Source organism: Vicia villosa, linkage group LG2 (genome assembly GCF_029867415.1).
Source record: "Vicia villosa cultivar HV-30 ecotype Madison, WI linkage group LG2, Vvil1.0, whole genome shotgun sequence".
In the NCBI taxonomy this organism is placed as follows: Eukaryota; Viridiplantae; Streptophyta; class Magnoliopsida; order Fabales; family Fabaceae; genus Vicia; species Vicia villosa.
Genome location: NC_081181.1, coordinates 153,792,549 through 153,809,943, shown reverse-complemented (window position 1 = coordinate 153,809,943; position 17,395 = coordinate 153,792,549). Strand labels below are relative to the sequence as shown.

The window sequence follows — 17,395 nt, the reverse complement described above, 5'->3', positions numbered from 1 at the left end:
TGTCCATTAGATTTGCATTTTTTTGCAAAGCAAACTAATAGTGTGTTTGGTTTAGCTTCTGTAATGAACAAACGCACGTTTACACCCCATTTCACCGTGAAAACAAGAAGCCACAAAATGTAGCTTCTGCTCCTAGACGTGCGTCTGGCTTTTCTCGCCGCAGATCCAAACAAGCTATAAGATTTTAAACTTGCACCTTATAATACCTTATAATATGTACACTCAACTCCATTCTACTTTTTTTTTCAGGTGTGGACATTCACATAAATTTTTACAATATGTAATCTACAAAAATATAGTGCCTTCGAGTTTGCCCCGTCCTATTTTTTTTTTCCAAATTTTTACAAAGCTGACTTTTTTTATTTGGTTTATTACCCAAGAGCATACATATCCATTTGTCACCCAAAAAAAAAGGACATTTAAAATCTTATCACCAAACATTTACATCACTATTATTATAGGAAAAAAATGCACTGATGCTATGTATAATCAAATATAAGCTATTATTCATAATATGTTGGAAAAATCCACAAAGTAAAATAATATTACTACAAAAAAGTCTCCGCCACTGTATACCAAATGATGCAGAAAGAGTTATATAATGATAATTAGATAGATAAGCATCCACTTAAAATTGATTAATTTGATATATAGAATAGACTTACGTAAAACTACTACTCCCAAGTCAATTCATGTTCTTCTTTTTATTTTTAATTCATCTCTAACACTATTTTCAGTACTTTGGATTCGATCCACACACCGTACAAGAATGCAAAATTAATGAATTTTCCTATATACTGAAATCGACATTGACTAATAATTAACTTTGTTGAACATAAGTGAATACTGACGTATGTTAATGAGTGTGTTTGTGTTGTGTGGGGTTTTATACAAATTAAAAGCTGATTAGTGAAGAGTAGTGGGTATAGTGAGTGTTTAAGTATACAACATGTGTTGCTTAAAAAGTTTTAAGTGCTGAATAATTGTGATCTCTGTTCTACATGCTAACGTCATTGAACCACTTATCTTTAACTGTTCCGAAGAATACTGCATACATTTCCTTCTAGACACATTGCGTGTGTTTTATATTTTGTTGTGTATAGAAATAATAGTCAATGTGGGAGTTAAAGGGATAATGGACCTTCTTGTTGGAAGGATTTTCTACCAACATTACCTCATTACCCATCTTTACAAAACCACATTCCTTGCATTAATTTTCATGGTTAACTCATTTTAATAGACTAGGTTACCCCTAGCCCTATTTATAACAAAATTTATACAGAAATAAAATTAAAACAGACAACAAACTAAGTTGTTATTCTTTTTTTAGACGACAAATTTTGTCGTTATAAAAACACGTTGATTGTCGGAATACATTTTTTCATGTTTGACCACTAAAAAACAGTTTTGAGTATTGTTTAAGTGTCAATCTTCTCTTATTTAGGTCATTCAAAAAAATTTGAATACTTCTGAAGGGGCTTCTTTCTAACAAATTTGTGTAAATGGAATATTTTGCCAACAATAACAACAAAATCCACTTGTTGCTTACTGAACTAGATGTCTAGACAAATTAAAACACATAAATAATTAATAATAATAATATAAGTTGTGGCTCAAAATTATTTATATGATTACAAACAACAATTTAAAAGTATGGTATATTTGTGTTTACTTGCAAACTTGGTACATATTAAACTTGCTAAAAACAGAGTAATTTTGTTAAATGAAAACAATTGGATATATATTAGTAAACGGGATTGGTTTGTTTTGAAGCTAAAAGTTGTTCAACTTATTACTCCAAAAATATCTGTTTTAGAAACTCGAATCAATCTTCCAAACATTAAATATAATCAAAAGAGTTGGTAAAAGGAAAGATTAACGTAAATAGAAGAATTACCAAAGGTTTTAAGATTAGTTGGGAAGAAGATACAAGACGACTTTGGTTAATGTTATATGTGTCACGTTGATGCATTATTATTATAAAGCATTCAAATATGAAAAGAACTATTTACCTTAGTGATATGACTAATATCGTCTCTTTTGACTTAAGAGACCGATTAGCTTGTGGGGAAAAAAATGTAACAGAAACGTCACAATTTAGGTGATTTCTTCCATCGATTGTTTGTTTATATATTCTTTTAACGAACATGGCATTGTTCATAATCGTTGGTGAACTTTGGTTTCTACCTTTACCTAAGTGAGTTTAGTCATTAACACAAGTTATGTTGACCTTATGAAACATTAAAATATGATTCAGTACAAGCTCAAATTTTTTATTAATTACGAAAAGAGTAGGTCTGTTAGAAGCTTTCAAGTATTTCAGTTAAGGTGATGACGACTTGGGAGATAGGAAAGTAACCCACTAAAATACGTATTATACACACAATGACCCCTACCTCATTATATAGTCTTCACTTCACCATAAAAAGAAAAGTCCTTATAGCAAAAGTGGACATGTTTTTAGTAGTTGTCACCACTTGAACACTATTCCTCCATTTGTATTGATTAAGATATTATGAATGGTATAAGTTGAGCATCTCCTTTCAAAGGAAAATAAATTACAATGAGCATTCCCTTTGGATTTTTTTTCTGGATTGTTTTAAAAAAAGCTTGAGAAATTAACGAGCAATTTGTTATCAGAAATTTCTTTACACCCTTAGGGTATCACTCACACATCTTAAAATTAAAAATTGTCTTCAAATATTTTCGGAGATACATCTCCAAACGCGCCTTAAATTATTTCATTCTTCGTAAATCTAACAATCACCTTGCCTTAAATTATTTCATTCTTTGTAAATCTAACAATCACCTTATTTTTTTGCCAAAAATTATTCCAAAGATGTCCAAAAACACTCTTGCATCTTTAGTTATTTAAATATTTATATTTATGAAATATATTAGGAGATGCATTTCCAAAAAAAAAACCTCAATTTAAAAATAGATGCATATGCAGACCCTAAATTAAAGATACACCCAATTAAACTTATGTGGAAAAAGAAATTCCCTTGTTATATGGAACATACCAAACTACTTCTATTCGAGAGCATATATCAAAGTAATAAATACTTGACCATCAATCAAAATCTTTATTTAAATTAAAGAACATAAAACTGATTATTTAAAAATCCTTTGTTGTACAAAAAAATTAAACATCTAAAAAATTCTTTAAAATGATTCTTCACAAAAAATGATTGTTAAAAAAACATTTCCAGAGTCTAATGTGATTGCTTAACCATCCTGTCGTCAACTTTCACTTTGGGAAAATGATAATCAAATGGTGATAGAAGCACACCCGGTTTGAATATGGTTACACGGTAACGTTAACTTATAGAAAAAAGACTAATTTTACAAATGCGGAAACGATTGATTTACAATATAAGTTAGGCTAATTTCCGATGCAAAGAGAAATGATCAGCGTTTTCCTCCAAAAACAATATGGCCAACATTAAAAAATGGCACCTATACATCTTTAGCGTATTCTATATTTTCTTTATAATCTAATCCTATGAAAGTAAAAGCAGTGATAACAATTTATTAGTTCAACTAAACATAAATGGACAATTAAGAAAATAAATATCAAGCCAATAACCACTTCTTAGGATTGATCCAACAGCTTGGATGCTGACTTGTTTGAATGCTTTAAATGAATCCAGCAGCCTCTTGTAATACATATACTGCCAAATCTTTGAACCAAGACCTGTAACTAAACTTCCAGACACGGCTCCCTGTGGATATGCACAAAACACAAATTTATTCATTGTTGTCAAAAGAAACATTTACAACAAAAAAAAAATGTCATATTAGGTGAAAATAGCATCATCTGGTGAGTGAAGAGAAAACATAACTAACAGTAATACACTGTCCTGCCCCAAAGTAGACAAAAAGAAACAAACTATCAAAAACTAAAAAATATATTATATGGATGATGTCTTCATAAGTCCATAAATGGACCACAACTGAAAACAAAATATATTGATAATATACTAACCTCTTAAATCAGATCAGACCAACGCTGTCATCCAAAAATTAGGTAGTAGGCCGTGTCATTGTGGATAAACCTCGTCCCACTGGAAGAACGCCTGGATAACCCTCACCTGCTTCTTCATCTTCTACAGGAGCTGCATAATAAGCATAAAAGATTGCAAAATTACTCAACTAAACTGACCATAACTACACCATTAGCAAGTCCTAACGGGACAGATTTCTCCTTCCTAAATAATCTGCTAGAGCTATGCATAGACAATGTCTCGAGAAAAATGTTATACACACCAAAACTTCTAAAAGAAAAGGTGCTTTAATGCTCGAACCCAGGAATTGTAGCAGCAATTGTCAAAGCTACTCAAATTTGGAAAAGATGTAGGGCCAGTTTGTTTCAGTTTTTAATAAAAATGATTTTTCTAGTGTTACATATTTCTAAAACAATTTTACAAAGAATTTAAGAAAAAATAAACTTCAAATAAACAATTTTACAAAGAATTTTAAAAAATAAAAAAACTTCATATAAAAAATTGATTCAAGTCATTTATAGAATATTACTTTGGGTATTTCATCCTTTTACTAAAAATTTTATGGATATCAAAAATTTCAAGTCACTTAAATATTATTTTGAATAACTTTTCATAAAAATCATTTTTGAGATGAATCTTTTTGAAAAATTGTGTGATTTTGACTATGTTTTAATCTTTAATAATATACATTTATTTTACTAGATGTCAAAATTAATTTTTTAATTTATAAAAAATGGGTTTAAAAAAACTTCTAATATGTTTAAAAAATCATTTTTAAAGAATTTAAAGAAAAAAATCTATTTTTTATAGCTAAAACAAACAGCCCGTAGTATGTTGTGTTTCATAGTTGTGGCACATATGGACTTCAAAGATTAACAAAGCAAAATCCAAAATTAACCATTCTGAGAATATACTGCACCTGCTATATCTTGTGCAGTCTGAGCACCAGCAACTCCAATGCATGAATATAGTGAATCTTCATCCACTTTCAACTGTTCATATGCAAGGTATGTATCCTCAATAGTAGCAGCTTCATATAGAGAAGTTAGATCCTTGATACATGATATGTCCTGGATTCAGCAATCAATATGACAACAATACAGTAATTTAGAATCGTGTGACAGAAAACATACAGAAATTTGAGACTTTGGCAGGATTAGAAACTTTAAACCGAGATTAGATGGCAAAAAAAATCTGAATAATAAAGTAATAGCATGTCAAGATTCAGACATTTCTGTCCCACCTTCCTTGGAACAGAAGACGATTGCAAGTGAGCTAGCAATCCCAACCAGTACGCATTTGACTTAATTTCAGCTTCATGTCTCATAAGAAGGGTCCGCTTAGCCTACATTAGAGAAAAGCACCAAAGAAATTCTATAAAAAAAAATCCAAGTCATAAAAGAACATACTACAGAAAAAGGGAAAAAAAGAAAAAGTCCAGCCATATTCATAAGTAGAATGAGGGGTCCAACTGTCAAGTGCATGTTTTTTAGCCAGAGGTAATTACACTTTTAAGATTTAATCAGAGAAATGGAATACAAAGCAGAAGGGTCCAGTTTATGTGCAGAAAAAATTATTTCTAAATAAAGTTATAACTAAAAATTGTAAATTAAAATAATCCAAGTATATTCAGTCACTAACCCTGTCCAATTCCCTGTCTGTAATTCTGTTGCTATGCAGACCTCTTAGAACATTCTTGCATGCATCAACAGCTTTGTGCACCTGCAAATCAATTAGGCTTGAAACTTGTAAATTGAAGAAAATCGACAACAAAAATGATGTAAATGCTATAAGAATGTAGCCCACACCTTGCTTGGAGTCGATGTTACAGAGACCACATACCACCCTAGTTTAAGCCTATCAAACAAGTTCAATTCGAATGACACGTCGTATGTCAAGCCCAGTGAATCTCTGACTGTTGTGAAGAGCCTGTGCAGAAAACATCCAGTAAAAATTATAAGCCTAGTTGGAGATTTCGTACAAATATTTTTAAAATTAACATTCTTATATTTTGGATACTAGGAGAAGAAGTTTTTGATATTTTGAAGATTTCAGCTCAAAAGTAGGGGGTTATCCCATTTAAAAAACCAAGTGATCAGTCTGGCCGGCTTTTTTTCAGCCTGGAAGCAAGCATGGTGTCTAAAATCTTTAAACTAAGCTAAAATACCAGGTTGGTAGAAATACATACCTAGAATTTATAATTTCGGAAAGCAGTCCCATTGTTATACCAAAGAAAAGAGGATGACTACGGAGGCTCCTTCGTGGAGCAACTTCTGTTTGTAGAGCATCAGATGTTGTCCCATTATCTGCACAAATCATTCATTGCCTTTAACAACTAATAGCGATTCCAAAAAAAAATTGAAACTGAAATACAATACAGGATATGATGACCACAAAATAAAATCCACAAAGCTCACCATTGACTGATGATGCTTTATCAATTGTCTCTATCAGGTCGTTTCCATCTGCAGTAAAACCCCAACGGTTTGGTGCAGGCCCAGCAATATAAGCGCATGCCCTCTCATCAGTATCGTTCAAGAAAACCTGCAAAAAAAAAAGGGAAAATCAGATAAACCTGTCTGTAGCTCCAAGTATTGGGGACCCCTTTCTAATGTACAGCTATTATATATATTTGGGGTGTTTCATCAAATAATGGTGATCAGAAATTCATCAGTTTCAAGAGGCACTAATTCAGGGAAAATTAAATCTGAGTTATTAAACTAAACATTGCACAGAAAATCTAATAAACAACAAACATGAATAATGGTAATTTATGCATAGTTTCTCACTTCTTGGGACTGCAAACTGGATGGAGATAATCGAAATGTTGGTGGGATAATTTGTTGCTGGTTTTTAAAGTTTCCCGTGGCCTGAGCTGTGCCAAGGTAATCTAGAATACATGATTCTATCTCTTCCTCAGTGAAGTCACCTACAATGGATACCTGAAGGGCATAAAACAGATTATAGTTTTTTGAATGTAATGGACAAGAACTATGCATTCAATATAATAATAGCAGACCTCCATGTTATTTCCAACAAACTGATTCATTACAGCATCCTTAACAGATTGCAGAGTTAGATTTTCTAGTGAACTTGGTGTAGGCTCAGTAAATCGCTCATCTCCATCCAACATTGCAACCATAAGTTTGTGAGCAGTCGAGCGTTCCAAGCTCTTGGGGATGGATCGGTAATATGACAGATACACTTGCCTTGCTCTATCAAAAGCATCATCTAACCAGACACTATGCTGCACATCAGAAACAACATAAGGAATTTAACATAGTAGATGTTATAATGTAAGACAGAGGAATTTATAAATACAACATGCGACGATAACATGGTTAACACTTAACAGTAACAACTGACAAGTTTACCTCAAGCACCATGTGAAGTAATTGAAAGGCTGCACGCATCCCGTTATCCCTTAAAGTAAAACGGAACTCCATAGATATGAACTCCTCCGTAGATTCTAAGGAGCAATTTATCAGGTTATTAACGCAGAAAAGTTCAACCTGAAAATTATGTATGAAATACAAGACACTCAGTAAAAAGAGGTGTAGATTAGTTGTTAGATACTGAAGCTATCCTCACTGTGCAGATGACACAATTGCATTTACAATATGTTGAAATAATTGAATTCAAGTTGTAAAAAAAAATGTTTTTCTTACATCAAGTGCATTTGTCATTAATGTTTCACAATGTAAAAGGAATAATCCAATCCGTGCACCCAATATCAGATGCGAGTGCATACATGAGCACTCTTCGCATTGATGGGAGACCATTGATTGACCCATGATAAGTACTGCGATAAGAAGGGTCTTTTAAACATTTGCCATAAACTACCAATCTGAATATTATGTCTTTTAGAATTTGGATTGGGCCAAACCAAGGTAGTCAAAATCAAGATATTACGCAAAATCAGGAAAGGGAAGTAATAATGTATATCGTGGAATCGTAACACTAATCGTAAAATTATACAATATACACACACGCGCGCGCGCGCACGCAAAGAAAACCTTAAATCACTTGAAATACTTTAAATTCATAAGCATAACTCACAAGTAAATTAATCAATCAGCTTCAAAATGCAAAGAATAACAAGCAGCTAAAGAAATGAGCTTCAAAATGCAAAGAATAACAAGCAACTAAATAAATGAAGAGGCCATACAATAAGATCTGTATACAAATGCATGTAATTCAACTATGAGTCGATGGAAAATTAACATAATCCAAATATTAACATTTGAACATCAGTTGGTAAGGAAAGTTACCTGCTCCCTTGAGAAGTTGCCAACACGACCTCCCTCGCTAAGAGTCCTAACACCCACAATCACAGATCCTCTTGAATCAGAACTCTCAGCTGCTCGTCCGCCACCAACAATCAGCCGCATCACGCCGCTTTGTGTTTCACTTTTAGATATCTGTTGACAATAAAAGACATTAATAAGTTAAGAGAAACCAACCAATTACATCCTCCTTAAGCAATGTAAGTTCTGAGTTCTTCATGCCAATCTCAAAACACAGTTCATATTATTGCTTTTTGAAATCAGATCGCAATATGAATGGAAGTACAAACATAACAGAAAATAAGTAAAACATAACAGAAAATAAGTAAATCAAAACTTTCATCTCCGTAAATTCAATAACGGTAGAAAAGAACAAAACGAAGCAGAAGCATAGTACTAGAATTAGGAATGCACACTGAGTCGCCATTTTTAAAACGTTAGATGAAGAATAAAAGACACCTTGGAGCATTGAATGCAGTAAAATGACTGAGCAGGGAAAATAAGGTACAGCAATCATGAAAACCTTTATATAAACACAGCAAACCTTATAGTTGACGGGAATTCCATTTGCAAGGCGAACACGGGTGATTCCAGTTTCCTCATCATGAAGCTTCTTAACCTCTATTTCAGGACTGACTGGAATAAAGGCTGGCTTGCGCTGACTTTTTAATTCTTGTAGTGTTGATGATTGTACCAGTTCTTTTGGAACCTCAAGCTGCATATAAGCAATTAGCTGAGAAGCAACCAAGATGCGCCCAAATCATAAATGAAATTGGCTCTCACAAATAGAATTGAAGCACTCTCGTACATAATGAAACAAATTTAATTAGTGTGGCAGATTGACATCATAGCACATGAAGAATAAATTCACCACTCATATTGTGGTTATAACTCATGAAACAACATAACATTTAACTGTTATCCAAGCACACAGTACCAAATACCAATAGACAAGTCATCTCAGCCATTGGATAACTCAATATTTCTAATGTCAAATCAGGATCAACTAACAAGGATTTACGTTAAAGAAAAAGGTACCTCGGGTTCTGGCTCTATAGGCTCATCCAATCCAGCTTTGATAGCATCTGTTATTTCAGTTGATGATATCTTAAATTCTGTTTCACCAGCTCCTTCAATGTGAACTTTTTTCGGAACACAAGCAACAATTGCTGCAGGAAGGGGTGCAGAAGGCTTTCCAAAATCAGCTATAAATTCTAACACCTGAGCACCAACAGAATTAACCTGCACCAAAAGATATTTAAAATCGATAAATATAAGTTATCAGTTATGTTTTTATAACTTGCACACAAAAATTGAATGTGAAGTTCTATGAAATAACTCTTCAATAAACTAATTAAAGTAAAATTAAAATTAAAATATAATATATGTACCTCATTTTTTACTAATTTTACAATTAAAAAGAGAAATCGAAGACCAAAACAACCAGGATACCAAAAATTAACATGATAAAGGAACAACATTACAGCCAACTTAAAATGTCTTTACAATACAGCTGACAATGACCTAATAAGATGAGTAACAAGAAAACAAACCAAAAAATTGTGATAGAAACTAGCACCTAATTTACAGCACACAAGGAATGCGGAAATCATTAAGAAAAGGCAGAGTCGTTAATCTTTCTTATAGGATAAATGAAACGGTTGAACTAAAAATTCTAAATTAAAGTAAAGAGATAATCTACATAGCACTTTGCACCAGCTAATGCTGACAGAAATATCACCATTGGCTGCTTTTGTAATCTTTTTTAATTATTGCAAGCTATCTTGTTACTTGGGAAGGTCATTAGTTAATGTGAAATTGAGTCTTCTCTTAGAAAAGCAATGAATTAGTATTTATTTAAATCAGTTGATATAGTATACTAACGCACAGCTTCGTATCAATTAATTTTCTCATAAAGTCATTCAGGTAGTGCCCTCCATAAGAGACTTGCATTGCATCTATAAGTTGCGTGAACAAAATAAGAGTCGGCAGCAACAGCAAAAAGGTAAGGGGTTTAAATCATTATTAAGAGCTGTACAATGTCCAATGACCATCAATGAAAATACCTCGTCAAGGGTAACTGTCCCAGCAACAGCAAGTAAACTTTCATGCCCTTGACTCTGGTCCATAACTTTATGGCTTAGAGCATCACTTTCCATGATAAAATCCAAGTTGTCAACAGAAGATACATTATCAATCATGGCTGCAAGGTGTTCGCTATCTTTCAGAAGGGCGTCTAGATAGCGAGTTAATTCACCCTGAGTAACACCAAACTCTTTAAGTCTGCGAACCTACATCATACAAGTTTTCATTAGACTATGATAATAGATCAAATGTTGTAAATGTAGGCTGTCATTCTAGCAACTCTAAACCTAAACAATTTAGTTTTCTCTATGCATTTGCAACCAAATGATCCAGGGGACAATTGTAAGAATACTGTGACTATTAACTAAGTGGAACATAAAATAACTAATAACTGAAACAAGCAATGGAAACAAAATTATAAATTGTAATATTGAAAAGACAGGTGAAGCACAGCAGAGGAAACAAACCTCATGAACAGCAACTCTAATCGCATTTTGCCAATTCTTTGGTTCTGCAGATATGGTAAGAGTAGTCACAGTACATCCTTCCCTTCCAGAGTCACTATGATCCAATTCAACTGATGTGAATGGTGGATTTGAACTCTGTAATTTCATGCAAAGATAACATATTTAGATGCTAAGAGATAAACTATCCAGTAAATTACAAACCAGTGTGATCAAATAGCGGTGCCATGGCTGCTATGACGGATATACATGGCAGTTTTTGGACTCTCCGCAATGGTAAATATCAGCCGAGATTACGGGTTTTCCCGCCGTAATCCGCTATAACAGCGCCGCAAAGCGGCCAGTAAGGCGGGATTTCGGCTCTCCGCCATGAACCGCCAACGACAACACTGTTACAAAATACAAACTACCAAACACAAATTTTTTTAGAGTGACTTAGTGATTGAACTATGATCTGAGCTTTGACTGTACGCTCGCACACTGGTGACCTTTGTATGTATCGTTAAGTACAAAAAAATATAGCTAACAAATTTTTCACATTTTTCTACTTATCATTCTTTAGAAGTATTGACAAACTAAATCTTTGCAGCACCACTGGGTAGAGGGGAATATTTGTAAATAACAAAGGTGCGGAACAGAAGTCTTGCCCCAGAGGAATAGAGGAATTGAACCAAACTAGTATTTTACTAATACCAAAAAACATGCACCAAGTACATAGATATGAGATATCGCATAATGGATGCCAGATGAGTTCTTACAGTAGACATGTAGAAACATGTGATTGAGCATAGCACAGTAGCAGAAAAGAAGGACTTTCATCTCACCTTATATCTTGTATTAATACGAAAATGAAGAGCTGACAAAAATATTCTTTTCATCAAGACAATACGCAAATCTCGGTATGTTTGAACCTTATTCACTGGAATCTGCATACGATTTCAATAAGATAATTAATGGAAAGAGACAGCACATAACACTATCTATCTACAAGTACTAACTAACACAATAGAAAATACATGTTAAAAAAGAAGTTTGAAAGGAAGCAGAAGGGAGGATATCTCTTGCCAATCCCAGACAGCAGCATAGTACAGCAAACTCTAAAAATGCCAATTACAGGATGGGTGTTTTACCAATGATTAGAGATGCAAAACACATAGTTTATACCTCAAGAATATAAATGGTCAAAACTCAACAAAAAAAAACGATAACCAAAATTAAAAACACACTCGTTACTAATAATAACAAGCTTTATTCCAACACAGAATCACCATCAACCTAAGGAATAACTATTTAGTTAATTCAATCACTTACGGAAACAATGCAGAGCTACGTGAAAGAAGCAGGTGCACATTATCACTTATCAAAACAATGCAAATGACATTATCACATCATTAAACAGGCAGTGTCCATTATCACTAATCAAAACAATGCAGAGCTATGAGAAAGAGGAAGAATCTGGGAACTGAGAATAGAGCTAGTGCCGGTGAAAAAGGGACAGGTTTGACCGCTTGGGCTTCTGAGAGGTATTCAGAAAAACTGTTAAAAGAACACTTGCGTGAACATAGGGTAAGGCTATCTTTTTTATAATGGATGGCAGGATTCTGAACCTATTTTTTTCTGAAGCAGAGAAAGAGTAAGTACAGTGGTTAAGTGGCCTTTATATGTGTCTGCAGATTTTTTGTTGCAGTATGACGGGGACAATTTGCATATGAACTAGTTCAGTTTTCTACTTTATCAATCTAATATTTTTCTATTTATCATAAGGAAATCAAGAAAAACATCAATTAGACAGCTTATAAGAATACAAACAATATTTGTTTGTCTGAATTGTTCATTAGACCAGTAGATCATAATTTTTAATGGTATTAGACCAGTAGATCATAGTGAACCAGTAAATCACAGATTTCCTTTTCATGTTACTTATGCCCAGCCCAGCGTCCTCATTGACCATTTTTCTTCATGATAAAGGTCTACAAAATTATACTCACAACAAAGATGTCGACTCCAAAATTAAATTGCCAAAAAAGATGAAGGAAATAAGATGACAAAAAACTAAACCTATACCTTGCAGAACATATTAATTGAAAAGTTCTGAAGCAACTCGTGTTGAAATATTTGTGGTGGCTTCAAATTTGCACTGCTTCTAGGAAGTGACCAATTATGCTTCACAGGAGGACGAACAGCTTGTCTTTCCTTATTAAATACTTTTGATTGATCCATTGTATTGGTTGATCTTTCAATAGAATTTCCACCAAGGCCAACAGAGAGCTTAGGAACTAGAAAACTAGCCATTGCACCAAATGCATTTGAAGTGGCTACAGAACCTTTCTCAATGTCTACATCAGTTTGTCCAAAAACAGCCTGCATAACCATAGTTATTTTTATTGTATAAGACTAGTAAGAACTTAACAATGATCAATTAATGCTTTGCAAATTTATATTTGACATACTTCAATCTGGTGAACAGTCTTTTGGATGTTACCAATATCCCCTACAATGTACAATGTTGCATTTGCAGGGAAATACCAACGCTCGTGAAATTTTCTTATTTTATCTGCATCCCACTTCTTTATCTGTTCTTCTAATCCAATTGGAAACCTTTTGCTCAGCTTGTTTTCAGAATGCAAATGTTGTAACAACTGCAATCACAAAAAAAAAAAAAAAGCAAATCAAAGTTGAGAAAAAAGACTGAAGTAATATTCTGCAGAAATATCAAGTTGATTACAGAAGGTATTCTTTTCAGCACCTGGCAATCAACCCGATACTCTATTGTGTTCATCATTTGAAGCTCTGAGAGTATAGCACGCCGTTCTTTTTCAATTCTTGATGCAAGGAACTTCGGGTGGAAGGCTATCTGCATGCAACAAAAACAAAAAGGTGTGAGATAATGCCAACCTAGAAGCACTGTAGCCATCTTTACCATAGTGTCCCCTTGACTGCCTCTAAAGATGGCTCAAGTAGGGTCAAATCAAAAGTATAATATCTAGATCAGATGAAACACAAAGTCACATCTAATATATGCATTTCTACAAAATTATAAGTGGCTTATACGATAAGAAATAAAGTGTACCTCATTCAGGGCATCCAGAACAGATGGAAGAAGATCATCAGAATCCTGACATTCAAGATTCACCAATGAATAAATATGTCTACAGAATCACAGTGCCTAATCACAATTATATATAATAAAAATGCAGAATACTCATTGGGAAATACTATGTGAGGTTTAAAAATGTCAATGAAGAAGTTTTAACATGTAATAAGTGTAGTAAACAAGAGCACTAGATTTCAAATTTTAAAATATTTCCTCTTCCATTTCCTCTTCTTTCTCAGGAGAAGTTTCTCTTGAGCCTAATGTTGCTCCTCATGACTTACCACTGAACATCATGTTGAATCTCTTTTATAGAATGCTATTCACACTTCCCAGTGAAGATAAGCATAATTATTCCATTGGCCTTGACATGTATTTACCTTCTAATGTCACCAAAAAAAAATCAAGGGCTGCACATTTAGTGTACCAATTGAACATTTGAGAATATTCATGCAAGTTATTCTTCCAACTTTGGTTTAAAAAACTAGAGTTAGTAAGTACTGTGCAGCTCAAAATGTAAAATAATCCTATCCACTGCAACATCAATAACTTCTATGTAACTTCTTGGTCAGAGAAACAAAATAAACTTCATTTTTCCCTCTTCACATCTGCTTTAGTGTACCAATTGAACATTTGAGAATATTCATGCAAGTTATTCTTCCAACTTTGGTTTAAAAAACTAGAGTTAGTAAGGTACTGTGCAGCTCAAAATGTAAAATAATACTATCCACTGCAACATCAATAACTTCTATGTAACTTCTTGGTCAGAGAAACAAAATAAACTTCATTTTTCCCTCTTCACATCTGCTTGGTTTGAATTAGTGTTTCATAAGTTGGAACAAAAGACAAAAAAAAATTCATAAACATCAAAAATTCCAAATGAAAAACTACCAATGACCTAACATTTGAACACAAAACAAAGAACTGCACACTAGATGGTCCAAACCTTGGAAGAGGTAGGAGAATGGATGTGAAACACTGTATGGTGGAAATCCGTATAAGCATTTGAACGGGCTCCTGTTCCCAAAAGTTTCTCACGTTTTTTACTTCCTAAGAAAGCAACATGTTCAATCATATGTGCAATTCCTTGTTCATCATCCTCTTCATCTATTGATCCTGCATGAACTTCCATGTGTGCTTCAAACCTTAAATAGCAACAAGTGGATACTAAGAAGTCAGCCATAAGTGGATACTAAGAAGTCAGCCATAAGTAGATTCTAGAGAAGTAACATACATTTGTATATCCCCCATTTTGGATTTCTTGTCATCGGCATATTACAGCAAAACAATGTTTGAAAGAGAGATCATAAAACTATATAAACATCGAGTACATCAATTTATTAATAAATCTTATTTAAGTCATCCGATTGATGGTGTAGTTATTCACTTTAAAAGTGTTCATGTTAAATATACATTTCACATAAGAACTAGAACAATTTTCAAAATCACATTATATGTTTTATGCATTTCGCCATTTAAAGCTATCATGTCGCAGCTTCACAATCTTGCAAGAACAACAACCAGTGAACAACATGAGGGTATAACACTGAGGTGTGCTCTGGAGGGTGAATTGAATGATACAGACAATTTTCCTCCAAAGAAAGCAAACGCCCTATGTTTGCACAATGATGCCAAAATAACTTTAATCACGCCCTTGAAATTGATCATTAAAAGGGCATATTAAAAAAACTCAAGGATGATAAATCAGTGAAATCCGCAATTCCTCCTCTTAAAGCACAACCTAGTTTTCAATTAAATTTCAAAAAATGATTGAAATCTCATGCATTTCCTTTCTAATCACATCAAAAAGCATTCCATGGCAGTACATACATTGTCATTAAATGTCAAAATCGTCAATCTATCATTACTTACTGAACTCACCTCGTTGGTGGAACTTTATTTGGCAGAATCAAATAACGCAGCCCATTCTTTAGCTGACCACGATGCAACTTAGGGTGAGATGGAAGTTCAGAATCCAAAAACCCCTCTAGCCTTTCCAATTCAGACTCATACAAACTTAAGTCTTGCTTTTCAGCAACGCCCTCCTGCCAAGTTGTGCTAGCAGCATGTGGCTCATCTGGACCAACAGTTGCATGCAGAAGCTGAACCCGCTTAATCTGAAAAAAATACAAACACAATTACATTTGAAATAAAAAAGACACTGATTATGCCTAAATGCAATCAAATTAAAATCTCACAAAATTCAAAAATATAAAGACTAGTCAACGATGATAATGTCTCCAAAAAATCATCCACTTGTTCCAGAAGCTTCAACATATAACATCAACAAATTCTTTCAGTCAATAAACAATAAAATATGAGAAAAATCCAGAAGCCTTGTTAGCTAGTTAGTTACAACAAACTATAATTTGAAAAACAGAAAATTAACCAAAACAATTACCAGAAATTTCAACAAAAAAAAAAAAAACTAAGCAATATAGAAAACAATTATTATCAATATAATACAAAATCCAAGTCGAAAATCTTACAGAAGCGTGACGAAGCTTATCCTTAGATAATCCAAAAGAAGAATTATCAAAAAAAGCTCCAGGAACAAATCTCGACAGATTTGAACGGCGTTTCTTTGCGGAAGCAAGACAGCATGAAGTACAGCTTTGCCGTACCGGTGCAGTCGGTTCAGAAAGGACGGAGGAATACTGTTTCCAAACATCCGGCGTATTTCTCCGTAAACCTAATCCACCGTGAACAACTCTTCTATCACTGAACAAAAAACAGCGTTAAATTAATCGAGTTAAGTAGAATTGAAATACAGTTACTGTTGTTGAATGAATTAGGATCGAGAACTCATTTCCATTAGAATTGGAATTATCAGCAATAATTGAGAGAGGAAGAGAGATAGAGAGAGTTACCGTGGAGAAGAGGAAGCGAGAGAAGAGGATAAGAAGAAACGGTTGGTACGGAAGCGAGTGGAGATTGAAGCGGGAGAGTGAAAGTGGCGATGATGACGATGTGGAGGAAGAGAGAGGTTGGTTCCAACGACGGAGAGAGATGAGGTTGAGGTTGAAGCAGCCATTGGCATAACCACCGTATGCGTAGCAGCTTCTTGACCTTAACAGAAACGCAAGCACACCAACACACTCAACCTCTTGATTTTTCAGATTTTTCAGATTTTTTTTTTCTTTCTACTTCTCAGAAATGTATGTATGGAATGGAATGCTCTCGACGATATACATGTACGCAAAATAAGAAAATTAAATTAAATACACATTTAATATAAATTGATGTTTTTATTTTGATTTTTAATAGAAATTGTTTAAAATATCTGCTTTAATTAATTTGACTTTTTATTTTTTTATTTATGATATTTATAGCATTTCATTAATAATAAAATATATGAAGAAAAAAAGTGATCTTTCAATATTAAAATTAAATTGATAAGTAAAAAATTGTTTTTTATTGAATTAAGTTACTGCTCAATACATTGTTAATGTATTATTGTTA

General features: G+C 33.4%; 1 protein-coding gene across 1 annotated transcript; it reads right to left on the bottom strand.

The window, feature by feature from the left end:
- Nucleotides 1–3,396: 3,396 nt before the first annotated feature.
- LOC131652552 (stromal processing peptidase, chloroplastic) lies at nt 3,397–17,120 on the bottom strand. The gene is made up of 25 exons (XM_058922437.1): nt 16,804–17,120; nt 16,423–16,654; nt 15,815–16,050; nt 14,880–15,078; nt 13,913–13,957; nt 13,589–13,696; nt 13,293–13,481; nt 12,907–13,203; nt 11,667–11,768; nt 10,846–10,980; nt 10,360–10,584; nt 9,332–9,535; nt 8,838–9,008; nt 8,279–8,428; nt 7,382–7,519; nt 7,027–7,254; nt 6,797–6,949; nt 6,425–6,551; nt 6,196–6,313; nt 5,816–5,936; nt 5,649–5,729; nt 5,251–5,352; nt 4,927–5,077; nt 3,989–4,118; nt 3,397–3,725 (listed from the first exon to the last, which is right to left on the bottom strand). Exons 1-24 carry the CDS (start codon nt 16,971–16,973, stop codon nt 4,027–4,029), a joined length of 3,774 nt encoding a protein of 1,257 aa, XP_058778420.1. The 5' UTR covers nt 16,974–17,120; the 3' UTR covers nt 3,397–3,725; nt 3,989–4,026.
- Nucleotides 17,121–17,395: the final 275 nt, after the last annotated feature.

Bases quoted from the DNA above. Each gene is read 5' to 3' on its own strand.
- LOC131652552 (XM_058922437.1), bottom strand. From the start codon at position 16,973: ATGCCAATGGCTGCTTCAACCTCAACCTCATCTCTCTCCGTCGTTGGA. The intron at 7,255-7,381 runs GTAAACTTGTCA...TCTGATGTGCAG, and splicing joins TACTTCACATGGTGCTTGAG to CATAGTGTCTGGTTAGATGA. The intron at 6,950-7,026 runs GTCTGCTATTAT...TATGCCCTTCAG, and splicing joins TTGTTGGAAATAACATGGAG to GTATCCATTGTAGGTGACTT.